A 27,530-nucleotide genomic window follows, 5' to 3' on the forward strand; every position below is an offset into this window, starting at 1 on the left:
TAGTCACACGCGGACGAGCGTGCAGTGTTTTGAGCGACGACGTCCTGACGTCACCGCACGCACGCAAACCTCGGAGGGTGAGACGCACGATGTAATAATGTGAGAAGGGAGAGAGAGAGCAAAACAGCATTAACGAAGACAGGAGAGAGTGTGTGCATAATATGCATTTCATATTGACAAAAGGTAACAGTCTAATCCGGATAAAGCTGTATCTGTTAAAGAAATCGAAAAACCTGGGTGTTTTTCGTTGTTACTTCGTGGCCAGAACAGATCATCTCTCAGCGCGTAGGCATCAGATTCGCCCGCCATTCGAGATGTTTCGACGTGCACGCGCCATCCGCGCCAACATTTAGTTCTCGGGCCTATTAGAGACATGCGCCATCGACGAATATAACTCGACGCCCGTTACACAAAAGGTGACTGAAACTCCCATTTCTTGACTTTGAATGGACAAATAACATTTATGCACGTCGGTGGCTGCTACGTTTGCGCACCTGTGAATTAGGGAAAATAGGTAGTCTAGTCATGTTGTTATGGTAAACGACTAGTTCGTGAGCCTTCTCGGTATTCATGCGCACGTCGCGTTACAAATGCGTTTTATTATCGTAGATGTCTATTAAAGAGTAGTCTTGTTTTGCATTTGCAAAAGCATGGGGCTTGGGTCATTTCATGGCATTGTCAATGCATATTTTTTATTTACCGTATTTTCCTGTAAAAAAAATACTTGGCGGTATACTGCACTAAATTATAAATAAACTGTTTCTGAGCGTCTTACATCTTTAACGTTACCCTCATAGGAAACTATTTATTTATGATTTATTATAACATTATAGAATCCTATGCAGCATTTACGCTAATTATTGCGTACGAGTCATCTCATTTTAACGCTTCTGTTAATGAATAATAATTTATTTTATTATTGTAACAGTATTTTTATAAGCAAATAGCAAATGCTATGTAATTAATAATGCATTCGAAATGTTAAAATATTTTGTTTAAATCTTCTATGTGTTTGTTTGCGTTTCCGGTTTTCCGTGTTTAAATGGAAGGTGTAGTGTAACGCCCACCTTGATGTGCGTGCAGTAAGAAAATATTTAAATAATGCTTAAATGGAATGAAGACTTGAGTTACAAGTAGCCAAATAAAAGTTGTTTTATGTTGCATAGACTTTATCTGCTCATGGGGGCTGACATGTTGAGGTCACATAAGCAGAGGAATATTAACGCTTACTATTTGGCAGTATGTACATGAGTGGCCTTTTCTTATTATTAAAAAGAAATGATATTCATCAAATGGGTCCCAGCTTTTAGCAAATTAATCAACTTCTAGCATGTATTTGAGGTAAAGTGTAGCATTGACCACAAATTGGTGAGTTCCCCCATTCTAGAAGTGTAGCGAGTGTAATTACACAGCACCAAGAGTAAAATAATTGGTTGTTGCCTGCTCATATTTTAAAAATAAGGTGCCATACTGTGAATAGTCATGCAGCAGAGTGACTATATTCACAATGCAGCATGGTCACAATGCCTTATTGGTTTTAGAAAACAGTTACTTAGCTAGTAGCTGTTTTCATTATCGTTAATAATTACCTAGTAATATTTATTGAAACAGCATTTTAAGCAAATTAACATGATAAGCTTGCACTTGACATAAGAAGACATTGCTATATAGAAATTCTAATCAATCAGGATAAGAGTGCATTTATTACTGGCCTGATAGGTAATAGAGTGCATTATATTCTTTTGCTTTGCGTAGTCTGTATTTTATGGGTATTTATTATTATTAAAGTGAGTACTGAGAATTTAAATTCTTTTGAAAAGCAATTTAAAGATCCATACAGTCATACTCAGTAGTTTTCACAAAAGCTTCCATGATATTTCTTTAAAATAATTCTGTTCATAATGGGGCTTGGTATTGTTTAAAAATGTTCTATATCGATACCGATACCTTGAGTTCGATGCTGGTTCCTGAACGATACTTTTTTCGATACCAATTTTATGAAGTCAGTTTTAACAAGATTACATTATCTCAAAAAAAATTTGGTTTCATTTTTCAGCTTGTTGACATTTATACAGTCTCAACTCTGAGCCACTGCACAAAGGAACAAAATATATCCAACACAATAAATCAGTGCAAATAATTTTAATAAAGTTCAAATAGTTTTCAGTTTACAAATCTGTTAGGCTACATTTACACTAGTGCGTGTTTGTTTTAAAACACATAGCTCAGACAGGATAATCTTTTCTGTTAATTTATTCTAGGTTGTTAAAAGACCTAGTAATAATAGTAGCCTAGTAGTAACAGTATGTACATTCTGCTGAACAACAGTAATATATTTCTGCTGCAGTGTCTTCCCAGTTAAACCAAACTTTTATTTTGACGTCTTGCCATGAATACCTTTACAGTTCTGTGTGTATATGATATGAGGCTAGTTTTACTCAAATCAAACGGTAAAATGCTAATGAAGTGACTCTCAGAGCAGTTCTGGAGATGTTGTTTATGTGTTTATGTCCTCATTTAGTGAGACGGCAGATGCTGAAATCACCGCGAGCGTCACGCGCTTCAGTCTGTGTAGTAAACAAAACCGCGCGATAGAGAGCAGACTGCTCCGTACACTTTCGAATCGCTCTCGTGGATGTCAAACACTGATCAATCTACACCGCGTCGCTTCTAGTCGAACACACCTAGTGCTGCAGGCTTATTGGCTCACTGACGTTGACAAGATTAACCCCTTAGGTATCGAAATTTGGTTCCCGCGGGTCCTTAAAAAGTCTTAAATTGTACAAGAAAGTCTTAATTATGATTTCAAGAGGTCTTAAATTTGGGTACAGACCAGAATCGCGATACAGCTTAATGTGACGATTAAACTTCAAAAGGCTATGAATAAATATGAGCGCTGCACATTTCAAAGTCCATTGCTGTGCTGCTTTGTGTTCTGCCGTAACCGGGGAAACAGTTCGAAAGCGCCTCCTGTTGGCAGAGAATGAATGTGCATGTTCAATAAGGCTGTTGTTGTGAGTAGCTGGAGGCTGTAGTTTCAGAACTGGGGGCTGTTCTTCGTACGTCGCTAACTCAGTTAGCTGGATTTGATTGTTTCCGATTTCACTTGATCTTGGATTGGTTGGTACTTCAAAGCTCATCCCAGAGTTGCTGTCATAGCAACAGGTCCGTAAACTTAAACCTGCTCGGGAGCAGACTTATTTCATGTAAACAGGATTAGATTGCACCTTTTTAAGTGGAATTAATACTTAAAATCTGTCCCAGCCACCGCTACTTTATTATAAAAGTACTCTACTGATCCAGGGATAATTTAAAATAATAATATAAGGTAAAAAGTATTTTGAAAATAATATAATAATGTTGTGTAGTCTATAATAGGCTATAGACACAGCCAGTTTTACTCATTGAAATATTTATTCATGATAAAATAATTACTGCATAATTGTATTGGAGTCTTAGACACATGCAGTTAGTCTGAGCCGTGCATTAATTTGATATTATGGGAGTGGCTTGATGGAACGCAGGAGCAGATAACTTGATCTTGACTTTAATTAATGCTGTCACGTAACAAATCAAAGATAAAATTAAATGAATTGCTAATTACAACATTGAAGTAAAAATGTAAAGCCTGTACAAATACTAGAAATCATGAATATAAATAATTGGGAATCATGTAAAAAAATTACAAATAAATTAAAAACAGTGCACATTTCATTTATCTATTATAAGATTTATGTAGTTTTGTTCGCTTGGTTCTTATAAAAGTCCAGAAATTTGTCAAGTTTTTCGTCAGATGTCTTTTAAAAATATTTTTATTATATGATGTCATTACGTTGCTGTCTTGCCACCAGCCAATCGCTGCATTGCTGATCGTGGTTTCGAGTATCGATACATAGCCCCTTTTAAACCAACCCATGAATGCGTAATTATCTCAGATAACTCAATCCAGCCATACTAATCATCAACAAGAAGTGCGTTCGAAGAACCGAATTAGCCAGATCCTGATTAGCACGATGATATCATCTTGGCTGTTTCATTGATCTCGGATGTAATACGCGACATATGAAGAACGGGCCCCTGGATTTCTAGGACCCTATAGTTTTTTGTATCTATGTATTATGTCAGGTCTTCCAGCCAGTTCTATCAAACCTTTACAATTAATCCAGAACATGGCAGCAAGATTAATTTTTAATGAGCCAAAATGAATGTAAGAGAGAATGAAGAACCTCTCTCTATTCTAATTCTATTCTTTAAAAAAAAAAAACTTGTCCCTTTTAGACTTGCACTCTATTCATTTACTGCTTGTTTTCTAAAAAAAAAACCTAACACTAGCTTTTCTAATCTTTTTGTATTCTATCTGTTTTCTTTTTATTTATTATACAACTAACAAAAGCAAAAAAGGCCTCTAACACTAGCTTGCTCTATTCTTTTTCTATTCTATGTTTTCTTTTTATTTATTATATAATAAAAAAAAAAAAATCTTGCTACGTGTACTGCGTTAGGCTAAATGAGACTTGTAATAGCACCTGCATATCGTTGCTCTTTTGTTGATTTTGATTGCTTCCATTGTCCTCATTTATAAGTCGCTTTGGATAAAAGCGTCTGCTAAATGACTAAATATTAGTGGCTCATACTATTTTATAGCACTTGCTATTCAATTCTGTATATTAATATTTTTAAGGAATTATGTAGTTATTTAATTGTATACACTTAATTATTGTCCTAACCAACTCCTAACCCTAAACATACCCGTTGGTAACCCTCATGAAATATTTAACCTAATTTATTTCAATATTCAATATATTCTGGTTTAAAATTCAGTTCTCTTGGAAAGAAGACTTGTGTCTGTGTGAGACTTCAGTTAATTAGCCGCAGCGCTTCATGTCTGATGTGCTGTTTGTTTGCATCTGTTTGTTTGATGTTTGAATCAGGTCTCCTCTGTTGGAATAGATGGTGCTGTCCCAAAAATAGGGTCCTATGCAGTCCTAGAACTGCAGCCTCCAGTATTGCAGGAACATTGGGTTGTTTTTGTTCAGACCAATGCAAAAATCGACCCATGTTTTTACCCTGCAAACACGCAGAGCTGTAAATGTGAACTGGTGGATCGATAAGGAGATAATTCATTATAAAAATCTAAACACTAAAATGTGTTTGTATGTTATTTAATTAATATAATAATTTATTGATAATTGTTTAAATTAATATAATACTTTTGACTCATCCATTTTCTTAAAAAATGGTTTAAAGGCTGAAATGTGAAGTGTATCATTTTATAAAACTTTGTTTTGTGAAAACTTCTATCTGAACTGTAAATCATGCTTTTTACATTCATTTTACAGTTTACCATAGACATTGCCCTACCTTGCTCATATGGTATTAATTTTATTTGTGCAGATCTTAAAAAAGGTCTTAAAAAGTAAATGTAGGAAAAAACATTTATCACAGATAGAAATCTCAGTTAAGATGGCAATCCACAACAGTCAGTGTAATCACCATTCAGACAAAAGTTAAATAAAAAGGTTTTTGCACTTCTTCAAGAATGAACAAAGTAACATCTACGAGCTTGCAGGAAGAATGATGTTTATTATGCAGTTTCTCTGTATGTAGCCTACATTTTATTAAACTAATCTAACATAAAGCAGCATTAACATAATGCATCTTCTAGCCTTTTAGGTTTTGCTTAGCTGCAAAATTAATGCAAAATATGTGCATATTGTCCCCATGCTCAGTCAACTGTGACACAGCTTTGCTAATATCGTGTCATGACTATTTATTGCCTGAAAACTCAGTCACACCCAGTATTGTTTACATTTTAAATGTTTTTTCCTTCACTGTAAAGCCCCGTTCACACCAAGAACGATAACTTTAAAGATAATGATATTAGTGTCCACACCAGCAAACGATATCGTCTGTAAGCGCACACTCTTATGCTGCTTTAAATATCGAGCTTGTTATAGCAGGATTGATTCTGATTGGCTGTCAATGTTTTTATCGTTCATCAGCTAAACAAAATTGTTCTGAAAGCGATTCCAAAGATATCGTTTCTCTGTGCCTTTATTGTTATAGCTGTGGTGTGGACTCTGCTATTATTTAATATTGAGAATGATCTTTAGAACTGTATCTTTATTGTTATTTTTACAGTTATCGTGCTTGGTGTCAACGGGTCTTACTTTATTTTTATTCGTAATTTGAGGTAGTTTTATGTAGGGATAAATTAAAACCAAAAATGCTTTTTGTACCTGATTCATATTTTATCATTTCTTTAAGTCCACTTTTGACAACATAAAACAATTGTTATTACAGCTGACCATTAAGCGTCTCAACTCAAAATACTATCACTTTGGTTTTAGGACGATGCAACTAGTGGCACCAAAAGGAGTTGCAAGAATAGTAATGATTGCATTCAAAGAGGTTTCCTTGCTTATGTGCATACCTCCATTTGTCCCCATGTATGTATTCAGTGTACACATGTATAGACCTCATGAACAGAAACCACAGGACCTCCAAAATTAAATTATTTTCTTTGGAGACTAACATGTTTCACTTAACTCTCTTTCACCTTTTGGTTTTAGCCCCACTATTTGATGATGGTGAATGAGGAAGTGCCATATTATTTGATGATGGTGAAGTTGCAGTGTTTTGTTTGGTTAGCTAGTCTATTTTGGTGTGTCAATCAAGACATCGGTTGAGTCAGGTTTATACTGTTTAAAAAACAAATCAGTGTTTCCCGTACATTGATTTATTTGTGGTGGCCCGCCACAGTATCAAAACTGACCGCCACAAATAGATTTTCCAAAAACCTTTGACTTCATTGAATAAACATGAGTACTGCACGTTTCAAAAACGAAACCCGGTGCGGGTGTTTTTATATCACTGTATTTCTGAATGAAACCGACTATCTTCAGAAAATTTTGGATGTCATTTTCATTTCATCTTGCATGTAATGTCTGATAAAGCAGCGTTTGTGAGCGGAGCACTGCTTTATATACAGCCGTTGCCGGGGAAACCTCTGTCTCTCCAGCTCGAAGCGCCTCCTGCTGGCAGAGAATGAATTTGCATATATGCCACCACAAATAGATTGTAAGTTGGGAAACTCTGCAAAGTATACTGACCCAAGTGGTTGAGCCAGACTAGTGGCAGTCAATAAGGACAGTAGGTGAATGTTACTCAAAGGCCCTGTTTCCAGCTGGTATTAAGATGCGTTTTCAGTGATTCAATCACAAGTGAGTCAAAACACATCACTGTTTTCAGCTTGTAATACTCCTGTAAATACTTGTTCAGATTTTGTCAAGACACTCCTCGTAGCACTTAAATCTGTTTCTCAGGAGCTCCAAGTGTGGCCTGTGAATACTATTGAATGAACAAACCAATGTTTCACTGTGAAAGGGAAAGAAACCGAATGAGGATAAGGAGGCCAGCTGCAATTTTGGTAGACGCATCCCAAAATTTAATGTTGACCCCTTTAAAGCAAACCCCTTGTTATCAGATCACAGAAATCAGTTTAATACCATGTGGAAAAAGGACAAAAGTCACTGGTTGCCATGGACTGTTCAAGGAACCATGACAGTATCTTTTATCAATTCCCCTTCTTAAGGCAGCAGATCCCCATTAAGTGTTAAAAGTGTTCTTGGTATCAGTTCCTCCATATGTTTACAGTTCCTCTTGACTTGAATGCGACCAAACGCCTATATTAGCCAGAGCCAGAGGTTGCCTATTCAGGTACAAGGTAGCCCCCTTCATGCAAAGATTTGTTCCAACCCTTCACCTGCCTGTAATTTTTAAGTGTACATGAAACCTTTGATTAGCTGATTCAAGTGTGCACAAAACTCTGTTGTGAGGTGGAACCCTTACAGGAGCAGGGTTGAATATGCTTGACTGCAATGTCCAAGATATACTTTATGTCTAGGATTTACTGAGGTGCCCTCACAAGTATTACCTTGAAGCTAATGTAATAGGCCCTACTTATGGCGCTTTTCCACTGCATGGTACGGCACGGTACGGTTCAGTACGGTTCATTTTTGGGGGGTTTTCCACTGGGTACAGTACCTGGTAGTTTTTATAGTACCACCTCGGCCGAGGTTCCAAGCGAACCATACTGTTACCAAAACGTGACGTGTAAACTCTGCTGATCACTGATTGGCCAGTGAAAATCGTCAATGTCTGCGTCATTGAACTTGCGGCACGAGACAACAGACCCGCTAGATTTAAATCAGCACAGCCAGCGAAGGATCGAACGCAACTGTTTTGATTGAGCGCACCTTTCTTTTAACAACCGAAAAATGGCTGTTTCGTTGTCTGTTGGGGAAGTACAGACTGTCCTCTCGTTGATAGCCGAAGAGCGGATTCAGCGAGAGCTAGATGGAGCGACGCAGAATTAAAATGTTTTTCAGGAGTCACGGCAGTAGAGGTGGCGCAACTATAACGACTCGTGAATAATCCCGCCCACTCTAAAGTGGTACTAAATTGCAGTGGAAACACAAACCAAGCCGAACTGTGCCGAGTCGTACCGCGCAGTGGAAAAGCGCCATTAGAGGGCTATGATGGACAACCTCTTGTGATGTATGTAGTCCACTAAGCACCATACACTGCACACCAGTCTTGTGATTCAAACATTTTTCAAGCAGAGTGTAAACAGCTTGACAACAGACAAGGTAATGCATTTCTGGAATGGAATTGTTGTCCTCTTACATATTTATGCAGAGAGGCCAAGCACTCTAGCTAGTAGAGGAGTAATCTAATGAGTAACACACAAAAACTGTTTGTAATGTACTTAAGCTTTCCAGTTGCTAGCTTTTAAACATGTGTTGACCGTGCCATGTCATATATGTCTTGTTTTTTTAAGGATGTAGACCTGATATACCCTGAGGTGAGAGGGTCAGAAGCTTTCCAGATGACTTTGTAAATCCCATGGCCGATACAGAGAAGCAGGGTGCAATGGTGCTTCATGAAGAGGGCGTGACTGCCCCAACACTGGCACTTCCCACTACATCTCCACAGTCCATCTTTGTTGTCCTTAAACAGTTGCAGTCTGGTGATAGTGGGAAAGACAAGGGTAGCCTGATGGCAATAAGTGAAGCAAATGAAATGGTGAAATCTTCAGTTGGCTCTGTTCCAACAGGCATCCATCCAACATCATCCACATTTGCAGACACCAACAACATCATCCAGTCTGAAAACTTGCCAGCAGATGCTAGATGTAAGGGCATCACTGCTACACTGGACAACAACAGTATGTGGAATGAGTTCTATAGATGTCAGACCGAGATGATTCTGACCAAACAAGGTCGTAGAATGTTCCCTTACTGCCGCTTTCGTCTCTCTGGAATGGAACCTTTCCAGAATTACTTGTTGGCAATGGATATTGTTCCAGTTGATAACTACAGATACAAATGGAGTGGAAAAGGATGGGAAACCAATGGGAAGGCTGAGCCTCATGTTTCACGTTTGTTTGTACACCCAGAATCTCCTGCTACTGGCCTACACTGGATGCAATACCCTGTTTCATTTTACAGACTGAAACTTTGCAACAACTTGGACCAGGAGGACCATATTATTTTGCACTCAATGCACCGATACCTTCCTCGACTTCATATCATACCTGCAGACAAAGACTCAGAAAACATTCAAGTTGACAGACCTAATGTCGTAACTCTACGTTTTTCTCAGACAGAGTTCTTTGCAGTCACAGCCTATCAAAACCTTCGCATCACCCAACTCAAAATTGACTACAACCCCTTTGCCAAAGGTTTCAGGGACGATGCAGTCAATGCTCGATCATCTAAGGCCAAGAATGGAATGTCCACTGAGGAAGCAGAGAGTGAGCTCAAGCTAAGCAGGGAGATGACAACCTTGAATAATTTAAAAACTCTGTTCATGAAGAGGAATGCTGCTGTAAAGATCAATAAGGATCAGAACGTTCCCAGCCCTACAAATGGCGAAAGGAAAGCTATTGATGGCGATGCTCCTGTTGTAGACTCAAATGTTCAAAGTTTGTGGTAAGTCAAATTTTAACAACATAAATTTGTCAAACTGAAGCAAAATGTTGCTTTACTATGAATCAAGTTTACACAAGAAACATACTCTATGCAAATGTTTGAATGCTTGACCAATGCATTGTCCTGTTGTATGTACTTGACATGCATTCTGGAATTTCAGTAGCAATAGACCTCAATACTCAATATAGTAACCTTCAGATTTCTGTGCCGTTAAGCTGGCTGTGGTATTATTCAAGTAGCTAGCCATAAACATGTTGACAATTTATCTAACGTTCTCAACGAGATTCTCTTCAAGCGGTTGATCCACTATGACATTAGCTGAAAGAAATAGAAAGATGTATCTGTAATTCAGTGTTTGAATTCACATACTTGCGTAGAGTGTGTTTAGGCTGTAGCCTGCATATAAACACATTTTCAGATATGGTACATATTTGCCAATTTTGACACGTAACATTTTTGTCTTGTTTTCTCTCCCGTTCTCTGACAGCAGCAAGAAGCGCCCATTGTCACTGGCATTCTCAGACTTCATTAAAGGTGCTCATGTGAAAGTAAAAAGGTTGTCACTTGAGAATATAAAGAAAAATGGTGTGGTCTTGCAAGCATCCACAACTTGCACAAGGGAACAAAAGGAGGTGATGGACATATCATCCAAAACAGAAAATATACTAAAAGTTGTTAAAGATGAAACTGTGGTAGGTGACATTCACAGATGTAAAAGCACAGAAACCTCCTCAAAAACAGAGTTGAAAATAGATGAGAATAAAACAGAAATAGATGAACACAAAGCTGACAAGATTACATTGCTATCCAGTGACCAAAATAATGAAAAGGGGGTGGAGACCCTTTCTTCTCCGGACACTGAAGCCAAGTCTGAAGCAAATACAAAGAAAGCTTTACCACACAAGCGGCCAGAACGTGTACAGCTACCACTCCTTGCTCAGTTTCTTAAACTGAGAAAGTCTAAGACAAGACCTACTACACCAAAACCTGATGTTCCCATCTCATCCCTAGACTCTGAAAAGTCCTGTGAACCTGTTCTAACTCCTGAAAACGCATCTGCCTTGTCGTCTTCCATACCTAGTGTTACCACTAACTCAGATTCACAACCAGTACTTACCTCATTATCTGAAAAAGTTAAGTTATCATTATCAACAACAGATGCAAGCAACATAACATCTGAGTTCACTGAGTTATCATCTTCATCAGCAACTGCATCCCCCGTACCAGCAGAAACACAATTATCTGTTAGATTTTCACCTTCCCTGATTTGCAGTGATCCAATAAATGCCCCAAATACTACCTCTCCCTCTCCCTCCAAACCTGATTATGACCCAACACCTGACAATATCTCTAGTGTGTTTCATAATGCTGATGCTGTTTCTATGCCAGATCTTGACAACACACTCAGGTCTCAGTCAGACATTTCACCTCCCCCTAGATGTGACATTGTGAATGACACTTGTTCACAAACTACACCTGAAGTTAACACTGATTCTTCTGATACACCAATTGTCCCCTCTGTCACTACATCAGTTTTTGATGTTCCATCTAGTACAGACAATAGCATAATTCCTTTCCAGCAACTTACCTCAATTCCTGATGTTGCTGAGAGTGATTCTGTGTCTGATTGCCTGTTAGAAAGTTCCCAGGGCTCTTGTACTGAGCTTTTTTCAAAAGAAGTCCCTCAAAACACTCTGTTCACACATGATGAATCTCTTTCTTTGCCATTAGACGACCCATCGTCCCCAGCCTTCTCCTTACCCAGCCCAGCTCCTTCTTCTCCTGACCCATTTCCACCAAGTCTATTCTGTGAAAGATCAGTACCTCCTAGAAAGACCCTTGATTCATTTCCAGAAAGACTTTTGGATTGCACAGCTTCTTCCTCTCCCGACCTTTTCCCACTAGGTCTATTCAATGACAGGCCTGTGCCTCCCAGAAAGATTCTTGATTTTGTTACAGATACAACTCTGGATGGAACTCTAACATCAAAAGAATCGTTGTCACCAAGTGTCCCCAATGGGCCAGAACATCCCAGGGAAACAATTGACTTATTCTTTCAAAGTCAGTGCTCTGATAGAACAGGTCCTCTTAATGACATGCAGTCTGCTGTTAGTTGTGAGACAAGTGTTTCTGATCACATCATTCCTGAACCAACTAAACAATCCTTTAATGGAAGCACTTTCAAGAAATCTAAGGCAAAACAGAGAAAAACAGGAAAATTGAAGTTCTTTGACGATAATGGGGTGTTCGACAGACCCATACCTGTTCCTATGCATCCCAGCCTGGAGGACGTTGAAGGCCAATTGTTTGTCTCCTTCATGTCAAAGGTAACATAAATAACATATTTATTAACTTTAGAATGTAGAAGGGAAACTTAAAAGCAACCAGCCACCCAAAAATTAAAACTCACCCTTATTTCAACAAATCCATATGATGGTTGTGGTAAGCTTGATGTCAATGAAATCATTTGCTTTTGCCTTTACTGTAAATCGTTATTGACACCAAATCTGGGTCAATGTTTATGAAGTATATGCCATATTTGAATATACAAATCCAATAACTGAATGCCTTCAAATGTGATGTGGAGGGGAAGTTTTTTTTATTTTTATTAATGATTTGGAATTTTGCCTGTTCTTCATTCAAATACATTTTTTGACTTAGAAGAATTTTAATTGATGGACAACTCTTACTTTATTTGCTTTGCTACTTTAAAATGTTTTAAACAAAATTATTTTTTTTTTTTTGACCTTGTGTACAGCGCAATTTCTATCAGTACATCCTTGTGACATTCTGTGTGGTTTATATACCTTCCATTTTGAAATAGAAAGCTCTTGAGATTCACCTTGGAGATGATGCCAAATTGGTGGCTGCAGAAAAAACCACAGAGAATCCTGATGGTAAGAATTAAATATGTTTTTATGGTTAATGTGAAGAAACCACTTTGAAACTACTTAAAGTGTTGAGGATTTTAATTAATTAATTTTTTATTTTATTTATTTATTTTTATTTTTTTGCTTTTAAACAGGGGCCAGCTATGAAAATGTAGAAGAAAAGATTGAGGAGCTAGAGAAAATCCTTTTACGTGATCTGAAAGTCATGAGGCACAGACAGGTCATTCATCCGGTGCTACAAGAAGGTTTCTGATTTTGAACTACTTTATAAATATCACAATTGTATTACAATACAATACACAACAGTTCAGTACAGGTTTAACTTAAATTTTCTCTCATTATAGTTGGATTGAAGTTGAATCTACTTGATCTCACGCTGGAAATTGACCTGCAATATCTGGGTGTGCAATTACCCATACCCCCACCTGTAATCTCGCCTGAAGGAAGTTCAGTATCATCTCAAGGTAACACATCTTATTAACATTAACAATCAATAAGCAAATAAATCATGCATGAATTATGATTCAGGTTTTCATTGTAATGAGTGCATTTTCCCCTCTGTAGTCCGGTTTGTTTCAAGGACAGGAAAAACCACTGACTTCACCAAAATTAAAGGATGGAGAGACAAGTTTTCTGGCTCAGGATCCCATACTGAAGGTATACCATTTTATCAGTTATTCATTAAAAAGAACATGTCTTTAATATGATTTTAACTGTAACTTAAAATGTTGAAATGATAATGCTGCTAAAAGACTATTGCATTTTATTTGCAGGCATGGCAAGCATGGATGCAGGACAGAAGAACCTCTCTGCATTTTGTAGTGACATGCTGGATGAGTACCTGGCCAGTGAGGGCAAACTGATAGATGAACGAGCTGCAACCTTATCTCAGGCTGATGTTACACCTGTAGCATACCAGCTACCCACTAAGAGCACTAGTTACGTTCGTACCCTAGATAGTGTACTTAAGAAACAAGTACCAGCTACCTTATCCATAACATCCAATAAGGTCAAGCCAACAGTTAAGACCAAAGAGGAAAATAAACCTAAAAAACCCTTAAAGTCAGGTACAGCAAAGCAAACAAAACCAGTCTTTATTGTTAACAAACCTGCTTTGAGCTCAAAAAAGCCACAGCAAAACAAGAAATCTAAAAATAAGAAGGAATCCAAGAGTTCGAGTCCTGAAAAGCCTGCTCTTGAAACTGCTGCAGAGGTAGCTTCTAATAAGACTCCCATGGTTGAAGTTTCTGGCTCCACACCATCAAGTTGTGCAGCTGGACGTGCTACAGGTTTGCCTAAGACTTTGGTGAAGCTGATGGATGTGGAAGATGGAGCAGTGTGGGAAGGCAAACATCGTACCTTTATCACAGAAGAAAGGGCAGCCATCGCACTAGCCACTCTTGTCACCGCTGAGGTACTAGTCAAAATGGAGCTCGTCTTAGGGCGTGTTCACATTCTGTGTCTTTTTTGACTAGAAAAAGTTGACGAGCGCTGTTTTAGTAAAATAAAAAGATGGCAGCGTTTTGGTTACAAATAGCAGCCGAGGGCGTCTTTTGCTATAACAACAGCTGCAACGGTAGCCTAACACTGTGTGCTGAAGAAATGTCGGCTTTTGAAGTTAACATAGGCTTTTGAAGTTAACGGGGAGGGTGTCGGTTCACAATGACGTTTGTGAACGACTCGCCACTCGCTTGTCATTGGTCAGCTTTCAAAAAGATGCTTGACGGGGTTTTTTTTCAACTTGAAAAGATGCTCTGAGCTGCAGAAAAAGACGCCGGTGGTGGCGTTTTAAAAAGTGCTCAGGACTTTTTTAAAAACAAGGTTTACTCCATAGGATTATAATGTAAAACAGACGCTGGCAGCTTCAAAAAAGACGCCATGTGTGAACATAGCCTAAGTGTGTATTTTGACTGTCAATATTGACAGAATGCTCTTTAAGACACCTTACATTCTTCCTGATCTCTTTTTCTTTTTGTTTTAAGGGTGTATCAAAAGGAAACCCTGAAGCCATCAGAATTATAAGACGACGTGCACCACCCTGCCTCAATGTATTCTGTAGGCTTGGCTGCGTGTGTGCCAGTCTGGTTCACTTGAGGCGACATCATCACTGTGGAAAACCACAGTGCATGTTGGGCTGTAGCTGCCTGCGACGCAAAGTTGTTGCACTTAAGACCCCCAAACAGGAGCAAAGTGCAACAGATGAGTCTGAACCTCAGGGAGTATCAGAGGAGAACAAGGCTAAATGGAAAAAGAAAAACAAAAAGAGAAAGACTTATGGTCAGTCTATAATTTATTGCAATAGGTGTACTATTATCATTACTAACATTTGACCACTTTGTCTATTATTTTAACATAATATTTTTGTATCTTCCCAATATGCTTGTATTGCTTAAAAATCTGCTTTGAAATGACTTGTATTGAGAAAAGAGCTATACAAATAAAATTAACTGACTTATGTTGCCCTTCTCCTGTAGTTCTGACAGATCCGGAGACAGCACCTGAACCGGCTAAGCGTGTGAGTACATTATGGGATCAAAAAAGTAACGGTTCGGATTCAGAAGCTCTTTTCTGTCCTCCTCCTCCAAGAGCTCCCTCTCCAGCACTCTTGTCTCAAGAGCTTCAGCATGACCTGGAAATCTTTTTCAGTCCTTCAAAACAAAAAAGGGTGAGAGACTCAGACTTACATTTTTAGAAGACATCCGTATCGATCACTGTTCATTTAAACATGCTTTAATGGGTTAACTATTTCAGGAGCTATTATTCTTTCCGCAGTCGATTCCTTGTATTTCTCATTTTTCATGTTAGCTTAGTTTCATAAGTTCATTGTGTGTACACTTTCATATCCTAAATATTTCCATACTGTGTTCAGGTGGAAGAGAGAAATTTGAATATGACCGAGGACAATATGGAGAACAAGCTTACATGTGCTCGTTCGCGACCATTTTCCTCTATGTGCCATGATAAACAAAAAATGGTGAGATTCCTACATGAACGATGGCACATTTTTTGGTACATACCATGTGAAAACTACACTAACTAAACCTTTTGTAATTTTTGCAGGTTGACCAACACCACATCTCACAGGTCTCTACGCAAGGTCAGTTTTGCCCTAACTGATAATTGTAACCATGGTTAATGCAAACAACATATTGTCAAGTTCAAGGACTTTAAAATGCCTTACAAAGCTGGTCCTTAAATTGAAAACCCTATTTTTTTCTGCTCTCAGATATTGAGGAGGGTGAGCTTGTACCTCTTAATTTGTCTGGCCCTGCCAAGCGGCTTGAGATCATATCTGAATGCAGTTGGGCTAGTACGGACACCAGAAATTACATTATGCGGATAGTATGTGAGCACATGGCTCAGGATCGTTTGAAGCATCCTTTCTGGATTGGCAAGTACTTCATCCAGCCAATCTCCAAGACTCTACAAGAGAAAGAGGATGGTTCTGTCGATACATACAAAGTCATCATCTCTCAGCCTGCGGAGAAGAAAACAGAAGATGAGAAGGTTATGCAAAACAAAGCTGAGCTGAAAAAGGATATAGAGAAGAGTGAGGTGAAAGGTCTGCCCTTCCTCTCCAGGTGTTGCCCTGCAGGCTTGCTCAAGGCTGAGAAAAAAGCACCCGATGCTCCAGGACGGATAATGGTATGCATGCACTTATCTGATAAAACCATTTAGATGTATTTAAATTAACTTTGAGTTATGGTTATTTTCGAATGGACTAGAACTTGACCTTTGAACCCTGTGATCAATTGTTCTTGCAGGTTAATGGAAAGACATACCCACAAGCCAAATTAGAGCTGGGGAAGATGGGAGCTTTGCACCCTGCCAACAGACTGGCAGCTTATATTACAGGGAGAATATGTCCAGTCAGTCAGTCTGGACCTAACGTCGTAACAACATCAACTGTTACAAAGGCCTCTATCACATCCATTCCGGTCTCGACTGTGTCCACAGTAACCACAGTTACAAGCACGTCTGCTTCTACAGCCAAACCGCTTAAGTCTGTAGGTAAGTCAAGGAAAGGTTCACAGTTTTACCTCCAGACATTTTGCTCTCAAGGATATTGACCAAAACTGCCAAATATTGGACATCCAGTATATTATTGAGCAGTGCGTAACACTGTTACATTTATGCAGCTTTGCTGCATGTGAATATGCATATAACTTAAGTAGCAGATTTAACCTTAATTTGTTTTTTGCACAGTGACCAAGCCCCCAGTGGGAAAGGTCTTCACCCAGTTTGTGGTCAACCACATCAACTCTCAAAATCTGACCAACACTAGCACCTCACAATCACAGCCTTCCGTTCCAAAAATTGTCATCCCCTCCTCCATGCTGATGATTGGCAGAGAGGCTGGGGCTCCTGAGGTGGCTCTTTCTCCTGTTAATGCAGGCTTGGTTACCCAGGTGTCTAAACCCTCAGACTCCACAGGTAGTGCCAGTTTTCCCACTGTATCAAAAGTCCAAGCCCCTGCCATCACCATCCTCACTAAATCACCCAGCCTCCCTCTGGGTAAGCCTGGCTTCCTTGGTTTGCCATTGTGTGTCTGTGCTTCCCCCTCCAACAAAACCTTGGCCATGCATCTACTGGGGGAATTTAACATACTTGGCCTTCATATGGGTCTGTGCTTGTGATTTAGAGCTTGCTGCAGCTTCAATGTATGATGCTGGATCATCTTCCTATGTTTTGTTTACCCCTCCCATGGTCGCATTTTATCACCATTTGTGACTGTTATTTTAATTAAATCTTTCATGTGCTTCATTTGATGTCAAACTTCAACAAAACCTCCTTTGATTTTGACATGACACATTATATCTTAATGTTAGATCTTTCCCTTGTGCAGACAGAGATGAAAAGATATGTGACACCATGTTTACATTGGGAAAAGAAAATGTGAATTTATTTTGATTCATTCAGTATTGTGAAATATATGGTAATTGTTAAACATGGCCTGATCAACTTGTATTTAAAGCAAAGCAACCAGTCACACATTTTCAATTACCTGGCAATTTGTGGTTATGTAAGTTTCATAGACCATTTGCAATGCAACTGAGGTGAGCATTTTGCGACTTGATTGTAAATTCACAGTGACATTGTGCCAACTACTAATGGGAATACAGTGGCCAGTGTGAACGCTCCTTTGTCGTTGTGAAGTGTCGTTGTGAAGTGGCCTTGAGCTTGGGAAAGGCGCTATACAAATTAAACTTATTATTATTATTATTATTATTATTATTATTATACTTTGCATATTATATTAGCAGATTTGCTATTGAGAACATAATGTGTCACTGTCATCATTTGTTTTGATTATGGGCTAGTTTGGTGCTTTGGTCCTACTGACTTCTAATGCTTCACAGTGTCCTTGAATAATTTCACCAAGCCACCAAGTCCAACGTTTAAGTTGCCATAATAAATATTTTTCCCTATTTTCAGGTGGGTCTGGTCTAACCCCAACAACAACAACTGTCTCTTCACCTGGATCAACCACTCCTGGAAAAAAGACAGTTTATATCACAGTTATGTCCCGTAGTACAGGCCTCACCAGTAGTGGTCCAAGGTTTACAAAGCCTGTCACACAGACTCGGCCCCCACAGACCCAAAACCAAAAGGTGCTGCTTCAGGTGGTGAAGACCGCTGATGGCAACACATTGTACCGTAATCCTAATGGCCAGCTCTTGCAATTGGTGCCTTTAAGTCAAATCAAAGCCATCAAACCCAACCTCCTATCTCAAGGCCAACGTAAGTGGTTTCTTTAATACCATATTAATTGGTTCTGAAAAAACAGTGAATATAGATGTTTAACATTTACACATTTTGCAGACACTTTTATCCAAAGCCACTTTGCATTCAAGGTGCACATTTACATTTTGGCAGTCCTTGCTTGCTTTCTATGGAAATCAAACCCATGACATTGGCGTTGCTTGCGTCATACTCTATTGTAGGGGTGGCGAACTCCCTGGAGAGCCGCAGCCCTGCAGAGTTCAGCTCCATCTCAGATTAAAACTCACCTGCCTGTAGCTTCCAAGTAACCGTTCAGACTTTGACTAGCTTGTTCAGGTGTATTTTATTAGGGTTGAAGCAAAACTCTGCAGGGCTGCGGCTCTCGAAGACCGACATCCAACATCCCTGCTCTATTATTTGAGCTACAGGAACGCATATAATCCTTATATTTAGTTCAATAATTATAACTAAATAAGTAAAGCTGTTATAAAACAGTTAAAGGGGTCATATAATGCCCATTTTCCACAAGTTCATATTATTGTTTAGGGTCTTAATGAAAAGTCTGTAACATAGTTTGGTTAAAATTTCTCATTGGTAGTGTAAAAAAACACCTTTTTTACCCTGTCAAAAACAGCTCTTTTCAGAGCAAGCAGTATTGTCATTCTCCTTTTAAATGTTAATGAGCTCTTGTGACCCCGCCCATCTCTTTCAAGCCACTCTCTGAGGGACTGTTTACTTTAGCCGCATTCATCGTGAAACTTGCTAATTAGCACATTATTAGGAAAGGCGATTTGCAAAGATTCATTTAAAAAACCTTGTACTCGCTTCTTCTGGAGGTGAAGCTGGATCATGAATGTTTCGCGCGAACATAGACGCATTTAGGTAGATCGAGGGCGCATTCCCTTCAGAACAAAACCTAATCCTCTTCAGCCGCTCAGATGACGGGAGTAAATGACTACTGCTATGTTCATTATTACATTCAACAACAAAACACCTCAATCGCTTAGGAGCCATTCTTGTCTACATCTGCTCCAGCAGTGAAACAACTGATGACAGCTCACTCAGTGCGGGTCTGAGATGAGACACCAGTGCAGTCTGTGCTAAAATGCTAGTGTCAATCAAACTATCGTGGGAGAGGCCTTCGTACGTGTGGCGTCACACAGACAGACGGCTCGATTTGAGAAAGGGGTAAAGATTTAACGAGATTACAAAAAAAACTGGGTGGATTTTTATCATTATAGGGTGGTTGTGTACACACACTGCCAACACACATTTCAGTTTTTCAAACAACATTTTCAGATTTCAAACAACTTGTAAAAGTGCATGTAGCATTATATGACCTGTATATAAAAAACAGGTTATGAGCACATTTAGTCATTTTGTTAAAAATGTAAACAAAGTATTTTCTAATAGCATTTAAATTCACTTTTAGTGGTTAAATTTGATAGTGTTTTGCTGGCAAACAGTGTTTAATATCAAAATTCATGTGGTCATTTTTGCACCTCATGGTCTAAAGATGATTCCACTCAAGTTCATAAACTTTTTTTGAGAAACGGCAAAACAAATGTGTGCTTATCCCCAAAAGACATTATATTAATTGTTTTTTTCCCCCCCCTGCAGCCACCTTTATACGTTTGCCCGCACCTACTGCAGTCAATCCAAAAAAGCCTCAGGGTGGCAGCGCCACCATAGTCAAGTCTTTCAGCCCAATACCGCAAACGCAGACAAAGCCTGCTGTCACTGTACCCATCTCTACATCATCTTCTGTGAGTGCCAAGCCAGTCACACTCACTTCATCCAAGGCAGTTTCATTGAGCAGCGTTCCTTCTACCCTTAAAGTTGTTCCAGGTTTTCTGGGACAGTCTGGCACTTGTACATTGAGAATTCTCCCACCACATCCTGTTCAAAACACTGGAATTATCGCTCCAACTTCCTCCCCTGTCCTCCCTCAGAGTGGCTTTACATTGTTTAAACATGGAAGTTCAACGCTATACAACCAAGACTCCACTAAGTCTGAGACCCCTATTTCTGTTAGCTCAGTTTCAACAGAGGAGGCAGTCGGTAATGTCCGTAACCAATCTGAGATGGATCCTTCTAAACAAAATAGATGTGACGGTTCTGAACAAATAGCAGAAAATATATCCAAGCTTCCATCTTCTGGTGCCTCCTCTCCAAAACCCAGCCAGTTTTCTGGAGGTGGTTCAAGTTTGGCTGAGACTGGTAACAAAGCTAATCCCAAAGTGACAGAAAAAGATTTTGACATAGCTCCAGTTTCTGACGAGGAAGAGATGGGTTCGGACGTAACAGAATTAACTGATGACTCTGACCTGTACAGTGATGATGACCGAGAAGATACATACAGTTTGAGTGTAAGAGCTTTGTAAAATTGACTCTTCACCTTTTCAGAATAATTTTATGTAGATCAACAAACTGTTATATTGCTTGTTCAGGCTAGTTCTATTTTTCCTGTTATCCAGGGTTCTGATCAAGTGGAGAGGATGTTGGATACAGATGGTTTGGGCTCTGAGATGAAAGATTTTGCAGAGGTGGTGGTTGATATTGAGACCATTGAAGAGTCTGCCGAGGAAAACAGTATTGCCAAATTTCGGGCATCTGCATTGAGGCGAAATCAACATCTAAGGTAATACACACCTGATTAACGTCTGATGTGTGGTATGCATTATTTTGATGTTTTATTTTGTTATTTGACCTGATCTACATCTACACTACGAACACATCTGGAAATAGATGCTTTGCTTATGAAAATGAACCAATTCCTGTCCTCAAAATCAACAAAATTACATTATTTTAAATGTTTTGCAGTAACTGGAGGCACATTCATAATAAAAGGTTGGAGGTGAAGGTCAGGGTAAGTTTTATCCTCTCAGTTTCACACATACATTTTTTCAAATGACTGATCCAGTCCTTTCTATGTGTTTTGTAATACATGTAACATATTTCATACATTGTATTATAAAACCTGTTTGTGCAGAGAGTGAGGCTGGAGAGAATAAGGCGCCGCACACTTAAAGAGTGCTTTCTTAAACTTCAGGCAACACTCGGAAACCCTTCAAAAAATTTTGAAACCTCCAAAATGAGAATCCTTACAATGGTTTGTTGTTGGTTTTGCTTAATTTCATGCTTGTAAACGTATTGAAAATATTGTTTTTGTGTCATGTCATCTTTTTTTTTTTATTTCAAGGCTCAAAAAGAGATCGAGTCCCTGGTTAAGCAGGAAGATCGCTTAGTAATAAAAAGACAGAGACTGCAATTTAAGAGACAGCGTTACCTACAGACACTTTCACTATTGTGTGGTAAGGCAGACTGTGGAATCATCAATCCTTCAGACTGTGGATTAATTTTTTTCTTGCACACAAGTTGTTATAACAGATCAGCAACATCATATATGTGATATTTTTTATATTATAAGATATAATGCGAATGCTTGAACATCTGTTTTGCTAACAAATAGTATATCTGTTTTTGTCCACAGACAAGAGTACAGAGTCCATCAGCCAGAAGCTTAGTGAAATTATTGTTAAACAAAAAGCCCTGGAAACCCAGTCTAAAGCAAAAGAGGTGAAGTCCCAGCTGAATGAGACGATGCCCAAACCAAAACCTAAACTAGATGATCTTGGAAGTAAACAGAAAGGTTTAGCATACCAGAACAAATTGACAGATGTTCCCAAACCAGCCTATTCTCCCTCCAAACCAATGGACTTGAGTATTAAAAAACATATAAGCCTGGAAAAGACTGAAAGTGCTTCCAAATCTGCACCAACAGCCTCACCTGTAAACCTCGATAGCAGCAAAAACACTCTTAAAACTCAGGATAAAGAGAAAGGTAGCACATCTAAACCTTCTCAGCCATCTTTTAACTCCAGTCCACAAAAAAAACCTGTCTCTGTCCCAAGTCCTATAAAACTTTCCTCAGTACCACGTGAGAGAACGCGGCCAAACATTCTCTCCCGTGCTTCATCCCAGGTGACACAAGGATCTCCAGTCAAAGAGCCTCTTTTAACTAATGGTTAGTCAAAGAAGAAAACATATACATACATTTGCAATATTGACTTGACTTGGTTGGAACTGGTTTTTGGATGTTCACACTTTTCGCTGTCTCTTGTTTAGTGTGTATACCTCAAGTATTCCCTCTGATGAATACCATGGTTCCATGCAATCAAATCATAACCATAAACAACCCACTTCAACCGATTGGCATCACTTCAGTAGGGACACAGCAATCATCCACACCAGGTGTGTGTCTGAATAGGTCAAAGATGCTTTTAAAAATGTTATGTATAAAGTAAGTAATATTGATAACAAACATTGTGGTCTTTTTTAACTAGGTGTAGCATCTGTATCCATAGTTCCTGCAGTATCTCACCCGGTTGGAGTGGACAACCCCCTTCCATTATTGCAGCCTCAATTTATCAAAATTACAAACAGTCCTGTTAATATTAACACACAAGGTAAGTTTCCTTGACTGATATAGTCATATTTATTGTAGTCAACTTATTAAAAATAAATAATGTGATACAAGTCAGTTTCCACCAATGAATAAAAAATAAAAGGTAATTGGGTCAATATCACCATAGAGTGCCTTTCAACCCTCACAATACTCAATGTTGGTTTTAATTTCTCATTTGCTTTGTCATATCATAAACAGTAGACACTCAAGTACTATAGAAACATATTAGCTGAGCTCCCACACATTTTTTTTTTTTAGATAATTATGGGCCATTCTTCAAAGCATAAACCATAAGATATGTCCACCCTGTCATGGACATATACATTGCTGTTAAATACGTTTTCATTGCAAAATTAAGATGCAAATTATATTTTCTGAAAGGTATGACATCCCTTTTCTAAACAGGGTTATTTGTTTGGTTTCAAATTATAAATACATATAAATGTGTTTTTAAAGAAACTCATACAATTCACACATGTATCTTTTTCTTATTTGGAGAAAACTGTGATATTTTAATGCAGTTTTTTGTTTGCATGTTATTGTAACCTAGCTATTGAACACACTGGATTATACAGATATGATTGAATTATTATTTAAAATATTATTGTAAAATATCAAGATGATATTTTTGTATTGTAAAATATCAAGATATAATAATAATAATAATAATAATAATAATAAATATAATTACATCAATCACATTGATATACCCCCCTCCCTATTCATTTTCATTCAGTCCACCCTGTCATGTTTATGTCCACTCTATAGAGTCTAAGTGGCTGACAGGGTGGACATTTTGAGCTTCAATTAGCATATTAGCTTACAACAAACTGACTAGCTAAATATTTAGTGTGGTTGTTGAAGAGAATTTGGTATATTTACACTTACATATTTTGAAAATACTGTATGTTTTATGCCGACAGGGTGGACATGATAAGCTTAGGAAAAGCAAGCAAGCAAACTCAGACGAAGAAAATTTGTCAATTGAAAAGTCACCAACTTATTCAAGCGTTGAAATTCCCGCCACTGAAGAGACAAAAAATCTGTTGTCCTGATGTCTCTAAAGGGGATGGCCTTTTCTTAAATGGGCGGCTTTCCCAACACAACAGGGTGGACAACCATTCAAGGGACATGAACAAACTCTTCTTTTTTATTAAATAAAAATATTATTTTTATGACCAAATGATCAATACACTCAAATCGAGTTTAACAAAATATTAATAGAGGACAACAAAAAATTTAAATTTTATGATTTGATTGTATTCTACTCTCAATCAAATTTAATGAGCAGTGCATGGGACATAGCAAAATAACACACATCCTCTTACACAAAACTAAGAAAAATCTAGAAAATGTATCTAAAGAGCCAAGTAATGCTTTTATGAATATAAAAACTTATAACACACCCTTTCATAGTCATTAAGTTATCATGGCAAATAAGTTATGTACAGGACATCAAAAGGCACCCTACAGTGATATTGACCCAATTGTGAAACTTTATCTCTCAATTCTGACTTTTTTGCTCAGAATTGTGTGATGTAAACTTGCAAGTGAGACTTTTAAAGTTAGAATTGTCATATAAACCTGTAATTCTGATAAACAAAAGTCACACTTCTGAAAAATCAAGTCAGAATTGCGAGTTTTAAAATTGTGAGTTATAAAGTCAGAACTGGTCTTTTTTCCCTCTAAATTGGACTTCATGACTAGCATTTGTGAGTTTATATCTCAGTTCTGAGAAAAGTCAGAATTGCAAGATATAAACTCAGTTGTGAGGAAAAAGTCAGAATTGCTAGATATAAACTAGATGACTTTGTAACTTGAAATTGCGAGTTTATATCACAATTCTGACTTTATAACTTGGAATTGGTAGTTACATCTCGCTATTCTGACTTTCTCAGAATTCTGAGGAAAAAAGTGGCTATGAACTTTTTTTTTTTTTTTTAATTCAGTGGCGGAAATGGGCTTCCATACTTCAGTGATATTCATATGAATAAAATTTCTTTATTTTGCAATGCCTCATTTTCAGTGGATTCCGCCAACCTTCCAAATATCACCAATGTTATTTCTCTGGTTCCACCGGCGGAGAATCTGGTAATACCACAGAAAGTTGTGGAAGATACATCTGTTGTCCAGGCACAGCCAACATCTGTCCCTGCACCTGTGGAAAATCAGCAGCACTCCTCAGATGTTAAAATTCCAGATTTAGAGGAAAGGGCGGTTGTGGATGAGCCTCAATCCAAGGATGTCCCCAAACAACCTGTTGGAGGAGATGAGAACAGTGCATCTGTTATGTCATCCAACCAGGAAGGACTGGACAAGAAAGGTCCAGATGACAGCAATGATCCTGAGGATGAAAATCTACTGTCTTTGTTAGATGAACTTGTTCTCCTTAGCCAGCAGCTGAATAACGAAGATGAAGATCAGAGAATCGTTGTGCCAGGCGAGGTACAGACATGTTCAGACAAGCAAGCAGATCCAGAACGGGATGATGACCGTGCTCTCAGTCCCTTGTTTCTAACTCTGGATGAAGATCTGATGTCTCCAGACTCTAAAGATGAAATCGATATCCCACCCAAAGTGGATGACTTGGTCAAAGTCATTTTTGGATCAGATTCACCTTCGGTTTCATCTGAATCTGGGGTTGCACCATCAACAAATGTTCAAAGTCCGCAAGCCCCAGCATGCTGCATTAAAGGCGATGCCCCTACTCCACCACCTCTGTTGCACATGAAAGCTGCATGTGAAGCTGCATCAGGTCAGTCAGCCAATGAAGGGACCAGTGTGGCATGGCGGCCAATGCCTAAACTGGTTCCTCTTGGGTTAAAGGCTCAAGATGCTGTTCTGAATAAGGTAACCGGCTCCCCAGTTTTCAAACCGGACTCAAATGAGGAAGACGTTCATAGACCACAAATGTGATCTACCTATCTATGAATCAGGTATAGCTGCTACTCACGTTTAACATGTTTATGTACAGAATAGGAGTTTTTTATTTTTTAAATGTATTTATTGTTTGTTTTCTGTGTAAGTCCTGCTGCCGTGGGCACCACCTATTGTGCCTCTGGTAAATCCAAAGATATTTTGTTTCATTCATTTTTTTTTTTTTTCATTTTTTTTTTTTGGAACACTCAAACTACTAGACCAACAAGGTATCTGACTGGTTTTGATAGCAATTGTGTATCCACTCTTTGTGGCAATAGTTGTGAAAGAAGCTGTTTACTCATTCTAACCTCCATATTGGAGCATGTTTTTCTTTCCCATTGGAGTTCAAAAAGAAAATAAAAATAAAACATTTACTTGATCGTTAAACATAGGATTGTTTCTCCCTTAGCACAGTTAAAGTGAAGCTGATCCTAATTGTTTACCATGGGGATTTTGTGGGATCATTAGGGCGGTTTTCCAGGCGACCTTTTAAGGAATAAATAAATTTGCCCAGTGACTTTTAACAGTAAGGCCACTTCACTCTCGAATTTATCTGCTAATGAGATCAAGCAATTGTCTTTGTCTTTGCATCTAGTTGAAACTTACATCACTGTTGATTAAACCCATTACATCAATGCATGTTAAGGCAATAATAGATGTTAAATTCAGTACAAACAGTCTGTGTTCTTGTTACAGAAAAGCTAGCTTATATACACAAAACTTTATATCTTATGTTGAGTGCCTTTCAAAAGGTTCTTCTATATGCATATTGGGACGTAGGTTTGTTGTCTTAGGGAATAGTAAACCTATAACAATAGCATTAGGAGCTTAGGAATAAAAGAATGACTGTGTGTACACTTCTGAGGTTTATTCTGGTGTGTTAGAATACTGCCGTTTTAATTCTTTTTATGTCTTTTTGTTTGTTTTGCAAGTAATAGGTGAAGTTTGAGTGCAGTCAGTTTATGGCATTTGAGCCTTTTAGTTGTGAAAACCTATTTTCTTATTCCCCACCTCAGTAGCAACAAATTGCAACAAATGAATAATTTTAGCGTTGTTACGCGGTTGTGTCACACATCAAGAGAGGCAGTTAACTTAAGGAGATCCCTCAGTTTGAGCTTAAAATGTAGAAATCACTATGCAATTGTTTTGCTTTATATTTAGATAAAACAGGAACAGACAAACTACATAGGAACGTTAAAAGCTACATAAAACGAGATGGTCACACTGCTTATGTTCTTGTATATATTTAATGCTACACTGTTTTTTTTTTTTTTTTTTTTGTAAATATGTTAGCTTGTTAAATGTATGTATATTGGCTGATATAACCTTTCTTGGATATTGTAAATATGTAAAATCGATTCCTTTTTTGTTAGTCTGCGAACTGTTAAAATACTTATTTTTTATATGCTATAAATCAGTGCTCTCTTCAACCTTCTTTGTAAAAGAGATGAATGTCCTTTTGAGTCAATAAAAATGTACAAGTCTGTGAAAAGTTAATGTTTTTAAAATTTACATTAACATTACATTACATAC

General features: G+C 38.1%; 1 protein-coding gene across 6 annotated transcripts; it reads left to right on the plus strand.

Annotated features, from left to right (window-relative positions):
• On the plus strand, positions 1 to 27,494 carry mgaa (MAX dimerization protein MGA a). Of its 6 annotated transcripts, none has more exons than XM_058748669.1 (25): positions 1 to 183; positions 8,843 to 9,995; positions 10,483 to 12,322; positions 12,820 to 12,892; positions 13,021 to 13,131; positions 13,231 to 13,350; positions 13,451 to 13,543; positions 13,660 to 14,300; positions 14,869 to 15,163; positions 15,361 to 15,551; positions 15,756 to 15,860; positions 15,947 to 15,983; positions 16,113 to 16,531; positions 16,651 to 16,897; positions 17,093 to 17,401; positions 18,323 to 18,628; positions 20,231 to 20,979; positions 21,088 to 21,251; positions 21,434 to 21,479; positions 21,603 to 21,722; positions 21,813 to 21,924; positions 22,104 to 22,637; positions 22,739 to 22,864; positions 22,957 to 23,079; positions 24,002 to 25,060. In XM_058748669.1, the coding sequence occupies exons 2-25, from the start codon at positions 8,908 to 8,910 to the stop codon at positions 24,010 to 24,012; spliced, it is 7,860 nt and encodes a 2,619-aa protein (XP_058604652.1). In that variant the 5' UTR covers positions 1 to 183; positions 8,843 to 8,907; the 3' UTR covers positions 24,013 to 25,060. The 6 variants fall into 6 exon arrangements, with proteins under 6 accessions (XP_058604652.1, XP_058604648.1, XP_058604646.1 ...); XM_058748665.1 differs by lacking the exon at positions 24,002 to 25,060 and adding an exon at positions 25,105 to 27,494 and having other exon boundaries at positions 12 to 183; positions 10,486 to 12,322; XM_058748663.1 differs by lacking the exon at positions 24,002 to 25,060 and adding an exon at positions 25,105 to 27,494 and having other exon boundaries at positions 13 to 183.
• Positions 27,495 to 27,530: the final 36 nt, after the last annotated feature.

Source organism: Onychostoma macrolepis, chromosome 17 (genome assembly GCF_012432095.1).
Source record: "Onychostoma macrolepis isolate SWU-2019 chromosome 17, ASM1243209v1, whole genome shotgun sequence".
NCBI classification, from domain to species: Eukaryota; Metazoa; Chordata; class Actinopteri; order Cypriniformes; family Cyprinidae; genus Onychostoma; species Onychostoma macrolepis.

Excerpts from the sequence above, each read along its gene's own strand:
- mgaa (XM_058748663.1), top strand. The coding sequence starts at position 8,908 with ATGGCCGATACAGAGAAGCAGGGTGCAATGGTGCTTCATGAAGAGGGC. Across the intron at positions 18,629-20,230 it reads CCTCCTATCTCAAGGCCAAC|CCACCTTTATACGTTTGCCC; the intron begins GTAAGTGGTTTC and ends CCCCCCCTGCAG. Across the intron at positions 21,480-21,602 it reads GGTTGGAGGTGAAGGTCAGG|AGAGTGAGGCTGGAGAGAAT; the intron begins GTAAGTTTTATC and ends CTGTTTGTGCAG.